This window comes from Apis mellifera, linkage group LG8, assembly GCF_003254395.2.
Source record: "Apis mellifera strain DH4 linkage group LG8, Amel_HAv3.1, whole genome shotgun sequence".
Classification (NCBI taxonomy): Eukaryota; Metazoa; Arthropoda; class Insecta; order Hymenoptera; family Apidae; genus Apis; species Apis mellifera.
Window position 1 is genome coordinate 319,713 of NC_037645.1, and position 12,681 is coordinate 332,393.

Sequence of the window (12,681 nt, forward strand, 5' to 3'; positions counted from 1 at the left end):
TTTTCGTTACGTTTAGCCGAATAGAAACGACAGAAGAAAATAGACAAAGGAAAAAAGAGAGGGCAAACGAAAATAGATAAACAGAATAGAGAGAGAGAGTGAGAGAGAGAGTGAGTGAGAGAGAGAGAAAGAGAAGTGGTTGTCGAATAAACGGCAGGATCATAATCAAAGAAAATCAAATGTCGTTAGCTGCCGTTACTAGGAGAATCTGGAACGGATATATCGTTAGGAACAGAGTGTCAATCGAGTGAGAAACAACCGTAGAACGAGATTCTTTGTGATCGTGGCCAAACGTCGATTCCCATCCTCGTTTCTATCGCGGGGGCAGAAGAGAGTGGATGGGCTTGCGAGGAACACGGTTCGTGGATCGTGTCGAAGCGTGGCAGCGAGGAGCAACGGAGCACGACTCGAGGCGGGCAGATGATTTTCGATCGATCGACGGTCGCACGGCATCGAGACTATCGCGCCACCGAGTTTCGTTACGTGTGTAGGTTGCCATGCCGTCGAACTGCCGTCGGAGATGCGCATCGACATCGTTCAGTGACAACGATACTTAGTTGAGCATGTGTCATTTTTGACAGGGAAGAACAACACGACATCTGATCATGTCCTTTCAAATGATGTTTGGTTACATTCTCGACGGAGAAAGAGAGACGGGTGATTAGTGACAAGGAGAAGGAAAGAGAGAGAGAGAGAGAGAGAGAAGAAGAACAGGTAGGAGACGAAGAAAAAAGCGTGAAGAGAAGGAAAGGAGACAGAGATTCGGCGTTAACGGAGGAAAGAAAGGGAGGATGGCACTTCGGTATTTGTGCTTGATCAAACCGAATGTGAAGGATCGCGTTGTAAACGCGACGAAACGCAAGGAACGAAGCGAGGTGAGGAAGCACGCGACCGAGGCAACTCGTTTCCCGCGACTCGTAGCCTCGTTGTCTCGTTTCTGAGGGGCGTCCCATCGACGTAGTTTTTACGTGTCCTCCTCGTCAGAACGGCAACGAGCGAGAGGATTCGGCACATTGCCCGTCGGTCGCACGTGCGCATTGATGGTCGACAGTAAAACTCCTTCCAGAGGCAGAATAGACGCGGAATAATCTTCGTGCTTTTTCTCGTGACGAGTTTTTTGTGTCAAACAGGTGAGAGATACGGCCTTCACGCACGAGGCTGGCGAACGAATCACGCGTATTCCGTCCCAGAACGAATATTAATAAATATATATATCTGTAAAAAAAAAATATATACATATATATATAAAACAGGAAAGAAAAGGAGATAAAATAGAAGAGAAAAAAATTGAGCGTATGTGGAGCCCTTCGGAATTGTTCAAACGGCCAACCATCGTGTCCCAAAGAGAATAATCGGTGACTAGTCGTACCAATCGTGTGCAACGTGTGGTGAGAGTGACGGAGAAAGGAATAGAAAGAGAGGGCATGCTCGGTATACGAGGTGGTGTGATCGTTTCTGAGCGAGCAACGGCAACAGCAGCAGCACATGCTACGGTGATCCGTATCAATTCGCGACTGTGATTTCTAAGCTTAAGGTTATAAACAAAATATTAAGAAAAAAAAAAAAAGAAGAGCAAGAGAGGAAGGAGAAGAGGCGGATGAAATATATAAATTATTAAAAAAAAAAAAAAGCAAGATAGAGAAATACAAAATCGTCCATTGTGATATTAAGATTATATTAAAGGAAGATTAGGTGAACATGTGCGTTTAAGGAGATGGGTGTGAATGAAAGGGGGCGCGACACAGAGTGTGCCAGACTGAAATGCGAGTGTAATTAATGGAAACAATGGTCGATCGCGGGGCATGCGTCGGATTTATAAACTGTGATACACTGATAACCACACTGAAGAGAGCCTGATGTTCGATCACTGACGTCGAATCGCGTGTACCGACCTATCTGGAAACAAAGTGGGATGAATTGCCAGTTTCGAGTCACGTTTTTGACCACCTCGTGATTCACTTCGCAGGTACATATTATTTTCACATCTATTCCTCGTTATCCCTCACTCGGTATTCTTAATATCATGGGCACTAGAGCATGAGAATTACATTTGAATTAGATTATTCTTAAATCTTAGGATATTTAATTTAATCTTAATGCGATATGTATAATTTATTAATGAAAAATGACATTTTTATGCATATTCTGTATAGTATAGAATGAAAAATAAGATGAAGTATTAAAAAATGAGATAATTTAATACAAATTATTGTTGGTCACCTGTAACTCAATGTATCTATTAATCAAGGATTAATAATTTTAATAATCTATTAACAATAGCAACTCTATTGAATTCTCCTTCTTTTGTTTCTGTTGACAATTTCATTTGATGAGATTTTCAGTTATCTTTATCACTTAGAAACATTGGAATATTATGATACTAAAACATGTATTATACATTAAATAGAAGAAAAAAGTATTGGTCAATTTTTTGAATGTCGATAAATGATTAAAGGAAATGGAATGATAGATTGAAAAACAGGTTGAACAATATTTCATGAAAATTAATAAATTATATATGGGATAATTGCTTTAGAGTTTTGTATTTATATTTTCCTCTTGTTTCTGCGAAATGGGGAAAAGCTTTCTTATATTCTAAATTTTTGAATTGTGTCTATTTATTCCATTTGGGAATATAATAAACGGCAATAGAATAAATATTTGAAATAGTATATTAAAGGAAGGCGTTAACGTTGCTTGGAAATTCTTTTTGTTATTCAAATGTTGCTTCTCTATTCGAATACTCTTGACTTTGTTTTCGCGTTATCATTGCAAATGAGCTACGTTTAAAATGTTTCCGGGGTCGCGAATCAACACCGGTGTTCCATTGTTCTGATCAACGATAAAAATCATACGTGTGATCGTGGAAAAATTATACGAAACTCGAGATGACCAAACAATACTTCTTTACAAATACTTCTTTAAAAATAGAAAAAGGATTACTGTAATCATATTCACGTAACATCAATTGCTCGTTCCTTTATTATTCTATTTTGAATCTTAGATATACCGTTTAATTTTGGTTGATGATAGAAACATAATAAATATTGTTTAATCATTGTCTATATGTTTATTTTGTTGGATAACATATTTGTAGTCGTAGCATGTGGAATTTCTACAACGATTAGCATGGAAGCCGTTTCTTGAGTAAATTAGAGTCATGAATGTGGAACAAAGTTTTTTTTTTCGTAGAAGGCTTCGTTATAGGAGGAATCGATTTTGAAAATTCGTCGAGTACGCGCGCACTTGAACAGGTTGCATAAAATGGAGCAGCAACTTGGCCACCCATCGTTCCATTTGATTTTTATTCGTGAGGCTAATGAAAGAATATTTATATTATTGTTTTTTCAAAAATAAAAACAATATTATATCGAGTAATGCTCTCGTATATATTTTTAATAATTGACGATTTGACAAAAATAAAAAATTTAAAATTATTTATAATTTTTCATTTTCCATGATACGTCCATGACAATTTTCAAGTACAGAATACGTGTAGAATACGAAAATTTTTATTCTACATTATTACTGATTACCAATATTTTTAAAATCACAATCTCAACGATATTTTATAAATCTTCACATTACTCGAAATTCGCTCAACATCCTTCCCCAAACAAACTCACCTAAAATTTTCCTCTTCTCTCTTTTCCAGTCGATCAGCTTCAATCGGAAATCACCGGCCACTGCAATCCTCGAGATCGAGAGCGGAAGCTGCTCGCGATACCGCCAATATCTTCTCCATTATCACGCTCAACAACATCGATGACGTGGATCCTCGAGGAAGAGGTCTAGGCGTGACAGGGCCGGCAAGGAGCCGCGTGGTGGGGAGGTAAAAGGGGCACGTGGACAGGCGGCGAAAGAGAGGAGAAGAGAGCTTAGTGCAGCGTCGCCGAGGCAGTCACTAGGCATCGTGTACCACCCCCTGGCCACGGGGGGTGGGACAGAAAGACCGTCAGCGTGGGTGCCGGTGCTGCAGGGGCGCGCCTGGCCCGTCGGCTCGCCCGCAGATTAGCACGCCGATTAGCGGCTAGCTCGGGCCCGTTTCGGCGTACCGGTCTGGCGACCTCGGGGGGCCTCACGTCGGCGGCGGTGGCCGTGGCGGCCACGGGGGAGCAATCCGCTCCCCCAGCAGCTGCGCCACGCCATACCACGCCGAACGGAAGCGCGAACGGATCGACCTCGAGCTCGAATCGCAAGAACAGAGCCATGTCCATGAGGAGCCTGCACCGGCGCGTCTCTCACCCGTAAGTCGTTTAATTCTACTGTATACTTTAGCCTTGCTGATTATACCGTTGGATTACACGTGACTGGCACGCGGATGGGATCGAGATTGGCACGGGTACGGGTTTTGCTGGTCAGAAAGTTTGAAATCACTTTCAGTTGAATTAAATTTTCATTGTTAATTTTAAGTTGATCGTGCCAATGTTGATTTAGTAATTTTGTTTACTTTAATTAATAGGTTTTCACGTAGAGAGAATTTTCTGCATTAATGATGTATGTGTTAATTTGGATCTCTTTGAATCCTTGGATGGAATGCATTAGTGATTTCAAATTTTTGGTTGGATAGTATATAGTGTATGAGTCATTGGACACTTGGTATATTTAGAATTAAGAAATAGATTAAGAATTTATGAAGTAGAATTGATTTTTATTAAATTTATATTTTTTGATAGATTTTAGTTTGCGCTTATATGTTTAAAATTAATCAGTGTCCTGTGACTTATGTAGTATAGGAATTGCAAATTAGAATGGAAAAGTTTGGAGCTTCAAGTAATAGGAACAAAAAGATTTTGTAATTTGTTTGCTAGGGTAATAAGAACTTAGAGAAAAAGAGATTAGAAATTGTATGGAATTATACATTTGATATTATAACAATGATCATTTAATTCACAAAGTTTTTTATGTTTAAATGATTTATGGGAAAATATTATTCAGATATATTTGACATTTACATATTGATAAGTAATCTTATATTTTTTAATTGAAAAGTAAGAAGAATAGATTTAATTCAAAGATATTTTAAATATTAATAAGTTATAAAAAAATAGGGATTTTACAAGTTTTTTTATGAAATTTTTAAATTTATTTTTTGAAATTTTATAAAAATTTCTAGGAAACAAACAATTTAATCTTTTTCAGAGTAAATCTATAAAATATATCTCGATCCCATCAACCAGATTCTTGTTTGATATAGAAATAGCTATAGAATTTAGCGTTTAAATTTGAGAACAGAAATCTGTTGACGCTTGGATTGATCGATTCGGTAAAGCAATTGTCTGGTAAAGATCCGGATTCGAGTAATAGTCCAATAATCCGATTGGACAATGTTTTTTTCTTTATGAATTGAAGATAGGGAAAATGGTAAAGGAGAGATTTGAATGGTTTAACGTCATCTAATTTCCTGTATCCGAACTTTTTTGTAACTGAGATCTCGTAGGCTTTTACAGTCAGAAAGTTTTATATTTAAGAGGTTAAAGATTCCCTGTTATAACTTGTTTTCTCTCAAGAAAATTTGACTAAAGTTAAAATATATTTTTTTATATAATTTTTTTTTTCATTTTAATATATAATTATTAATATTTTTGCTATTTTAATTAAATTAATATTTTTGCTATTTTAATTAAAATTTTTTTAAATAAAATTATAGACTCATTATAGTAAATAATATTACAATAATTTATTATTATTATTTCAAATATTATTATAAAATAATTTTCGAGTAGAAAAAATATCTTTTAATTTCCATATAAACTATTGACCAATTCATCATATTTTTGGTTATTTCATTTTTATAGTTAAAATTACTATCTTACTTTTTTATAGAATTATATACGTGAAAGATAATTCTATAAAAAAATGCAGTATTTACATAAATAATAAATTTTTATTTTTTTATTGCTAATACTATTTATTTAATAAACAAAATATCATTTATTTCATAAATGACAAATGACAATAGATGAGACAACAAAACTAACTTATAATATTAATCAGCAGTGTATTCATCTTAAATATGTCTGACCATATTTCGTCTATTTTCCTTTATCCAGTAGTATAGGTCAATCATATCTTCTTGCGTACACTCTTTCACTCGAACATAATTATTAAAATATTTTCGTTCAAATTTCAGATTAGATCTATAGAAATAAATAAATTGATCAATAATTCCACATGAAATTTTAAAAATTATTTTATTATTTATTCTATTTAAGAAACTTTAAATTTGGGATTACATTCAAAGATAAAAAGCAAACACATCGCGAAACTAAAAATTATCCAAGTAGAACTAAAAAGATCTCTTTTCAAGTGTTCCAAGCTTAACGAATATCAAACATTGTAGAACCAACGTTCTCAACACCTCGTATTCATGTCTCATTGTACCAAGAGCAACTAGAAAAAATGAAATCTCCTTCTTCATTCACATAAATTTCATTTTTTCCAAGTATCGTCATCATTACACGTTTTAAGCATTCATAAAATATATTTTCGATCTTTCACGCAAAATATCATAATGTATACAATCGTATAAATTCGATGCTCGAACTCAATGCTGTTTCTTCAATCACTATTCATAGTCAACAGATAACAGTGATAAGTTCAACAAGGCTTAAAATCTCTGCTTGCTTCTTTATTTCTAGCTTTATTCATTATCTATACTACAATAGGCAGTTGTAGTATTCCAAAATGGCAGGTTGAATCATAAATTAACCAATCTTTTAAAACTCACATGCGAGCGAAATGCAAGACAATTACTCGAAGCGAGAATCGATCATTGGAAGACGTGACTTATATTCATTTAATTTTGGCCACATATCATCCTTTCCTCGAGTTTCTTTCCTCTATTTTACAGCAATTAGTCCCAGAGGGACGCGTTTATAAATATAACGATCGATCCGCGCTTTTTCTAATCGCCGGGTTAAAAATATTCTTCCCGAAGAGGGCGGATTCTCCAAAATTGTCGAAATCGAAGGAACGGCATTTCTTCAGCTTTGGAAAGGAGGAAGGAAAAAAAAAAAAGAACAAGCTTCTCGTTTAAATGGGGAAGGGATCGATTGGAGGGCGCACGATTCCCGAGGATCGTTCTTCCCGCAGATTTTCGCATGAATGAGATTCGCTTGGAAACGATCGACTACGCGGACCTTAATAATCGCCTCTCGCATGTCTGTCGACGAGATTTTTATTTCCTTTGTCGCGAATCTTCGAGTCGAGAAATTCCTTCCTTCTTACCTCTTCCCTTTTTCCTTTTATGATTTATGCAAACGTCGGGGAAGTTTTTAGATTTTCCTTTTTCTCGTGCAATTTTTGCTCGCAACTTAATATTGAATTATATATAACGAGGATGGAATTATGGTACGGTTGGATAGTGTTTATTTCTCGCGTAAAAATAGAGATATTGGATACGGTTCTTTTTTTATTGAGAAAATTTGTTGTTGCTTTAAGAGCGTTTATAGAGTAGTTTATCCGGGGTTGGGAATTATTTATTGTCTGGTTTTAAGTAGCGCGAGAAAGAAATTATTGTTGTCTGTGCAGGGACAGTCTTACTCCCCTTCGGCGACTCTATCTCTGTCTCGCTTCGTCTAGTGTAAAATTAAATTGCTTGTGACTTGCAAAATAAGCTTCAATGGAACAATATTTTTATGCAACATCAATTTTTGTATTTGTTCAGTCTTTCGAATAATCTTTTAAATTTTTTTCTCCATCTCGTTTAAATGTGTATAAATTAATTTCTTCAAATTTAAACGATGAAGAGTATTCTGAGGAAGAAACGATGCACAGATTTCAGAAACTCCATTGAGCTTGTAAATCTTCCTTCGTGATATACAAGAGTACTAGTAGTAGTTGAAATGTGTATACTAGATATCTGTTGAATAGTCAGATCTTTGATGAACTTGGGCGATCGTACTTCGAGTAACGTTCCATCTTGAAATGATAGAATTTTCGAAATAGACTCCAGTCAATGCAATAGTCCAGTATTTGGTAATGCGATATCGGTTTTATCTTAAAGATCGTAATATAAAGCCAAATGGTTTTCCTAAAAGACAAACTATCTCTGAGAAATTAAACTTGTATACCTTCAGTCACGTGTATTGTTATTATTGATTAATTTAGTCAATTTTGATAAATGATAAAGAATGCAAATCTATTAAAATATATTGGAATATGAAGATTAGAATTTAAAATCTAAAGATATGAATGTGAAGATAAAAATCAGTATGTAAAGATGTTTTTCGTGACATATCTGCATATACAATGACTCTTACTACTGTATAATTTCTAAAAATCTGAAAGTGGGGTAAAACTGACTTACCGTGCTATTTATTTTGAAGATACTTAGCAATTTATGATCCCTATCCAACGTTTAAATTCCTTATCAATAAAAAAGTATCCTTTTTATCTATTCATATATTCCTTTAAAAAGAGGATAAATTTTTAGAATAATCTGACTCGTGTCGCAAATCAGAGGGATTTCCTATTTTTTTGACGCGTACGACTTTTTACAATCGTATCACCAACTTTTCCACAAAATTTCACCCATCTCACTTTCCTCTCGTTTTCCATCAGTACTATTGTCATCAGTATGCATAGCTAATTTGCATTTCGTTGCATTTCACAAATGTTTTTCCAACTTGTCAACAACCCAACCCTTTCGATTTTTGGCGTCACATCGAACGCGTTAAAGGAAGGATAAACGCGGTCGATCACCGATTCTTTTCACGCACCGCCCCTCGTTTCCCTCGTTTCCGCGCCTTTCCCCTCGAATCTCCGGGGTAAGATACAACGCGTGCTCCTCGAGAGAGGGCGGTCTAAAAAAAGGACGCCGCGCGAAAATAGGCTCGCGCGCGTTTACCAGCGCGGCAAAGCAAACGCGCGTGAACAAAGTTAGCCGCGTGTTACGCCTTTGAACGGTTCAAAACAGACTGATGCATCGGTTAAAACAATTAGAGGGAGGGAGAGAACAAGTATTCGTATAAGTTTGAAAGGAAGAATTGTCCAGGCCTGTGTAGCTAATTAATTGATACGATTAATTGAGAAAATGTGAGTGTTTTCTTCGAACTCGAGTGAGATATTATATATTCTTTTTAAATAGTTCTAGAGTTTAATTATTGTTGCATTATTCCTGTTTAGTCGTTCCTTATACACTTCTTTTATAAAAAGATTATCAATTATTATAATTCCTTTCAATTGATTTGAACATTAAACTTGTTTTGAGTAGTACAATCACAGTAAGGAAATTTTGTGCAAAATTACATTGAAATTCGAATAAAGATTTATTTTACCTATTAAATGTTGCAATATTAATATGAACGGAGAAAAATTTAGTAGTAATTTAAATTAATCCATCTCTATTTATACATACGCATACACCTGAGATCTTATTGAAATCTACGGAAAGAAAGGATATTAGACCACCGTTCGAGTCGAGCTTAAATCTCCATTACCTATTATCCGAAGTCAATTACCGCTGGCTTTAAAGGACGTGACTCGACGCAACGGTCGTGGAATAATGACTAACAGGTTGCAGAAGACACCTTGTAGTCAGAACATCGGATCGTGAACACTGGCTTTTAAACGACGTCAATTAATTCTCGTGATAAAACGTCGAAACGTCTCTATTCAACCCCGCGGATTGATCGTTGAAAATGGAGCAACTCGCTTGGATTCGTGTTACTACAGGACAGCTTTGAGGATATCACGGCCCGATCGAAACACGTATTCCTTTTCATCCCCTTGCTTCCTCTCTTTCTTTCTTCCTTTTTTTTTTTTTTTCATTTTTAAAAGAAAGCGATATAGTTACGTAATATCTGCACGAGAAAAGAGGAGATTCGTCTCCTCGACTCGGGTCCATCCTCGTCCTCCTTTCCCTTCGGTGCCTCTCCAATCACCGCTGAATCCTTCATCCAACTGGAAACGTTGCTAAAGAACGAAATTGTAACCCCGGGCCTCGGATTCACGGTTTGCCCGTGTCATCGTTGATGCTTTGTTCAACAGCTGATACGCTTTATCGGGCCTATGCAAATATCTTTGCGTTAAATGACGCGTCAAATCCGCGTCGAGCTGCCCCATTAACGCGAATAAACTTTTGAACGAAAGGTATTCCTAGCGAAAAAGGTATTCGTGGCCGATACGATCTCGTTTCGAACGGATTTGAATCCGTTTGGTATGGATAAGAAGGTTGAATCTATTTAATCATTATTATATGTCAAAATTATTTTGATTCTCTAGAATTTTGGATATTTTGGAGTAGATAAATTTATTTCGTGTAAAATATTTTTATATTTTAAAATTATCGTTCAAGTTGTTTTAGATAAAAATATTATTGTAAGTATTTAATTAGCGTACAAATATTTAAAAATAAAATGTCATCGTTGATAATGTGTGTCAAATTGCTTATCAGTTATTATAATATATCGGGATTTCAAGGATATATATCTCAGAACTGCATTTTCCAATTTAAGAAAAGAAAAATAATATTACATTTCTTTAAACATAAGGCTAGGAATTTTAACTAAAATTAAAAATTGTATGTATATATTTGATATTTTAAACTAGATATTAATTGGAACGAATTTTACAATATTCGTATTATAATATTTGTAATATTTTACAATTATTTAAAAAAGTTTCTAAAGTTAAAATTCTATAAGTTTAATTAATTATCTTAAAACAAAAGAGCACTGTTAAAATTAAAATAAATTGAAATTGAAGAACAGTACAGTTAATATTGTATATTTTTGAAAATATTTTGAAAACTGTTAGTACTTTCACTAACTTTTGTTTGATTTTCCAACAATATTACTTTTATGAACTATCTCTTTGTCTTGTAATTCCGCGAAATAATTTTCTGCCGAGTAAAGAGATCGGATTAACGACAACGCGATCGTTAAGCAAAAGCTGAATGAAAGGGAAGGATTACAATGGGACGCGTTTCATTCGAATCAAAAGGCATTACTAACAAACGCAGTTCTTGAGCTATTAATTCTATGTTTATCGCTTTCATTTCTTCTTCGTTTCAATTTTGCGTGATTTCCATCTTCTTCCCTCTCTATAATATTGTAGAAAATGTAGTTGAACAATATGAATACAAATAAAAGTATAATTACAAATAAAAGTACAATAGGTAATATAGGTATTTCCTGTATTCTCAGCACAAAAGTGTTCATCGTTCATTGTATTTTATCCTGCCAATGTATAAAATATTAAATATTTTTTTAAAGTAGATTCCTTTTTCAATATGAATATGATTCAATTTAAATATAAAATGATCGGATACTTTGGATATTTTTCTTAAATTAATTCTGAATTTATTGAAAAAAAAATTATATGTAATATACCTCTAATTATTTCAAAACTTTGTAATTACAGTTTTTTCCTTTTTGAAAAATTTTCATAATTTCTATGCCAAACGCATTTTTCTTAGAAACGCATAATATCCATAAATTTTCAGATCATTTCGAAAAGTGTGAATCTATTTATTAATTTAAAATTTTATTAATTTTAAAAATTATCGAGAGTATTTTTCGCAAGTGGACATTGCGTTGAGAGTCTCTCTCCAACGAGAGCAATCTTCACTTCGTGTTCATTTTCGAAAAATTACTCTTACAAAAAACTCATCGTTTTATTTTTAAATAAATTTTTTTAAAGATAAAAATTTCTTTATACATGATGAAAAAATTTTCAATCATTTTGCGGATAATTTACATTTAACTCTGTATCGTTCATTTATGCAGAATCAAGAAGACCGTAAAAAATTGAATATAAATATAAATCAAAGTAACGAGATTTTAAGTGTCTGTTTATTTCACTTCATTCAAGTGCATTTCCACTTGGAATCTTTTTCTCGTTTCTATGTTCCGCGCAATAACTTGTGGGATGATTACGTGGCCAGTATGCGTGTGCATGTCGAATTTGCATAATTTGTGCGTGATTTACATAATGTCAATATATATATATATATATATATATATATATATATATACATGTATATCATCGGTGATTAATCTACGTGGCCTCGAAATGGGTGGACGAACCGAGCAGTTGTAAAATTCCTGTCTCTGCTCTTGGCGTTGACAAATTGTGTTTTCTTTAAATCTTCTGGGATGTAAAATTGGGGGTGTAAAACGTTTTGTGGTATGTAAAATTACCGTTGTCATGAATTCCTTTTTTCAAGCATCTAAACGAATTTTCAAAAATTTTATTCTAAAATTTATTTTAAAATAAAATTTTATTCTACGTTTATCTTTTTGTCTTTCTCCTTCTTTTCTTTATTTTTGTGAGGCGATGAAGAAAGAAGGATGAAAATTCAAATAGAGACAGTAATCGATAAAATACATCCATGGAATTATTTGAAGGATAAAAAGTTATTTTGGAGGTATCTTATATGGTTAAATTAAATTATCAATTTCGAGATTTTTGATATCTCGAATTCGATTTCTGTTTTTTTTTCCTTTTGAGAGAAATTTATCAATTTCGATTAAGGGAACTCCTCTAACGAATAAATTGATGCTTTTTTTTACATTTCTTTCCTCTTTCGAATTTTTTTAATTCAATAATTTCACTTTTGGAATAAAATACTTTTAAATTAAAACGATGCAATAAAAATATCATTATCTTTCACATTCTTCTTTTGAAATATAATTATCAATGTGTTACAGATATAAACTGATGAATGATAATTTT

At 33.9% G+C, this 12,681-nt stretch overlaps 1 protein-coding gene across 10 annotated transcripts in view; it reads left to right on the forward strand.

Annotated features, from left to right (window-relative positions):
- The first annotated feature begins 3,899 nt into the window (after positions 1-3,899).
- The window catches only part of Amih (hyperpolarization-activated ion channel), a 180,512-nt gene continuing 171,730 nt past the window's right edge, over positions 3,900-12,681 (forward strand). For 4 of the 10 annotated variants that reach the window (XM_026442011.1, XM_026442014.1, XM_026442012.1 and 1 more), the window contains exon 1: positions 4,103-4,247. In XM_026442011.1, the coding sequence (XP_026297796.1) occupies positions 4,210-4,247 (38 nt within the window). In that variant the 5' untranslated portion in view covers positions 4,103-4,209. Of the gene's footprint in view, positions 4,248-12,681 lie in introns of all 10 variants that reach the window. The other 6 variants (XM_026442015.1, XM_026442018.1, XM_026442017.1 and 3 more) reach the window with 5 other exon arrangements.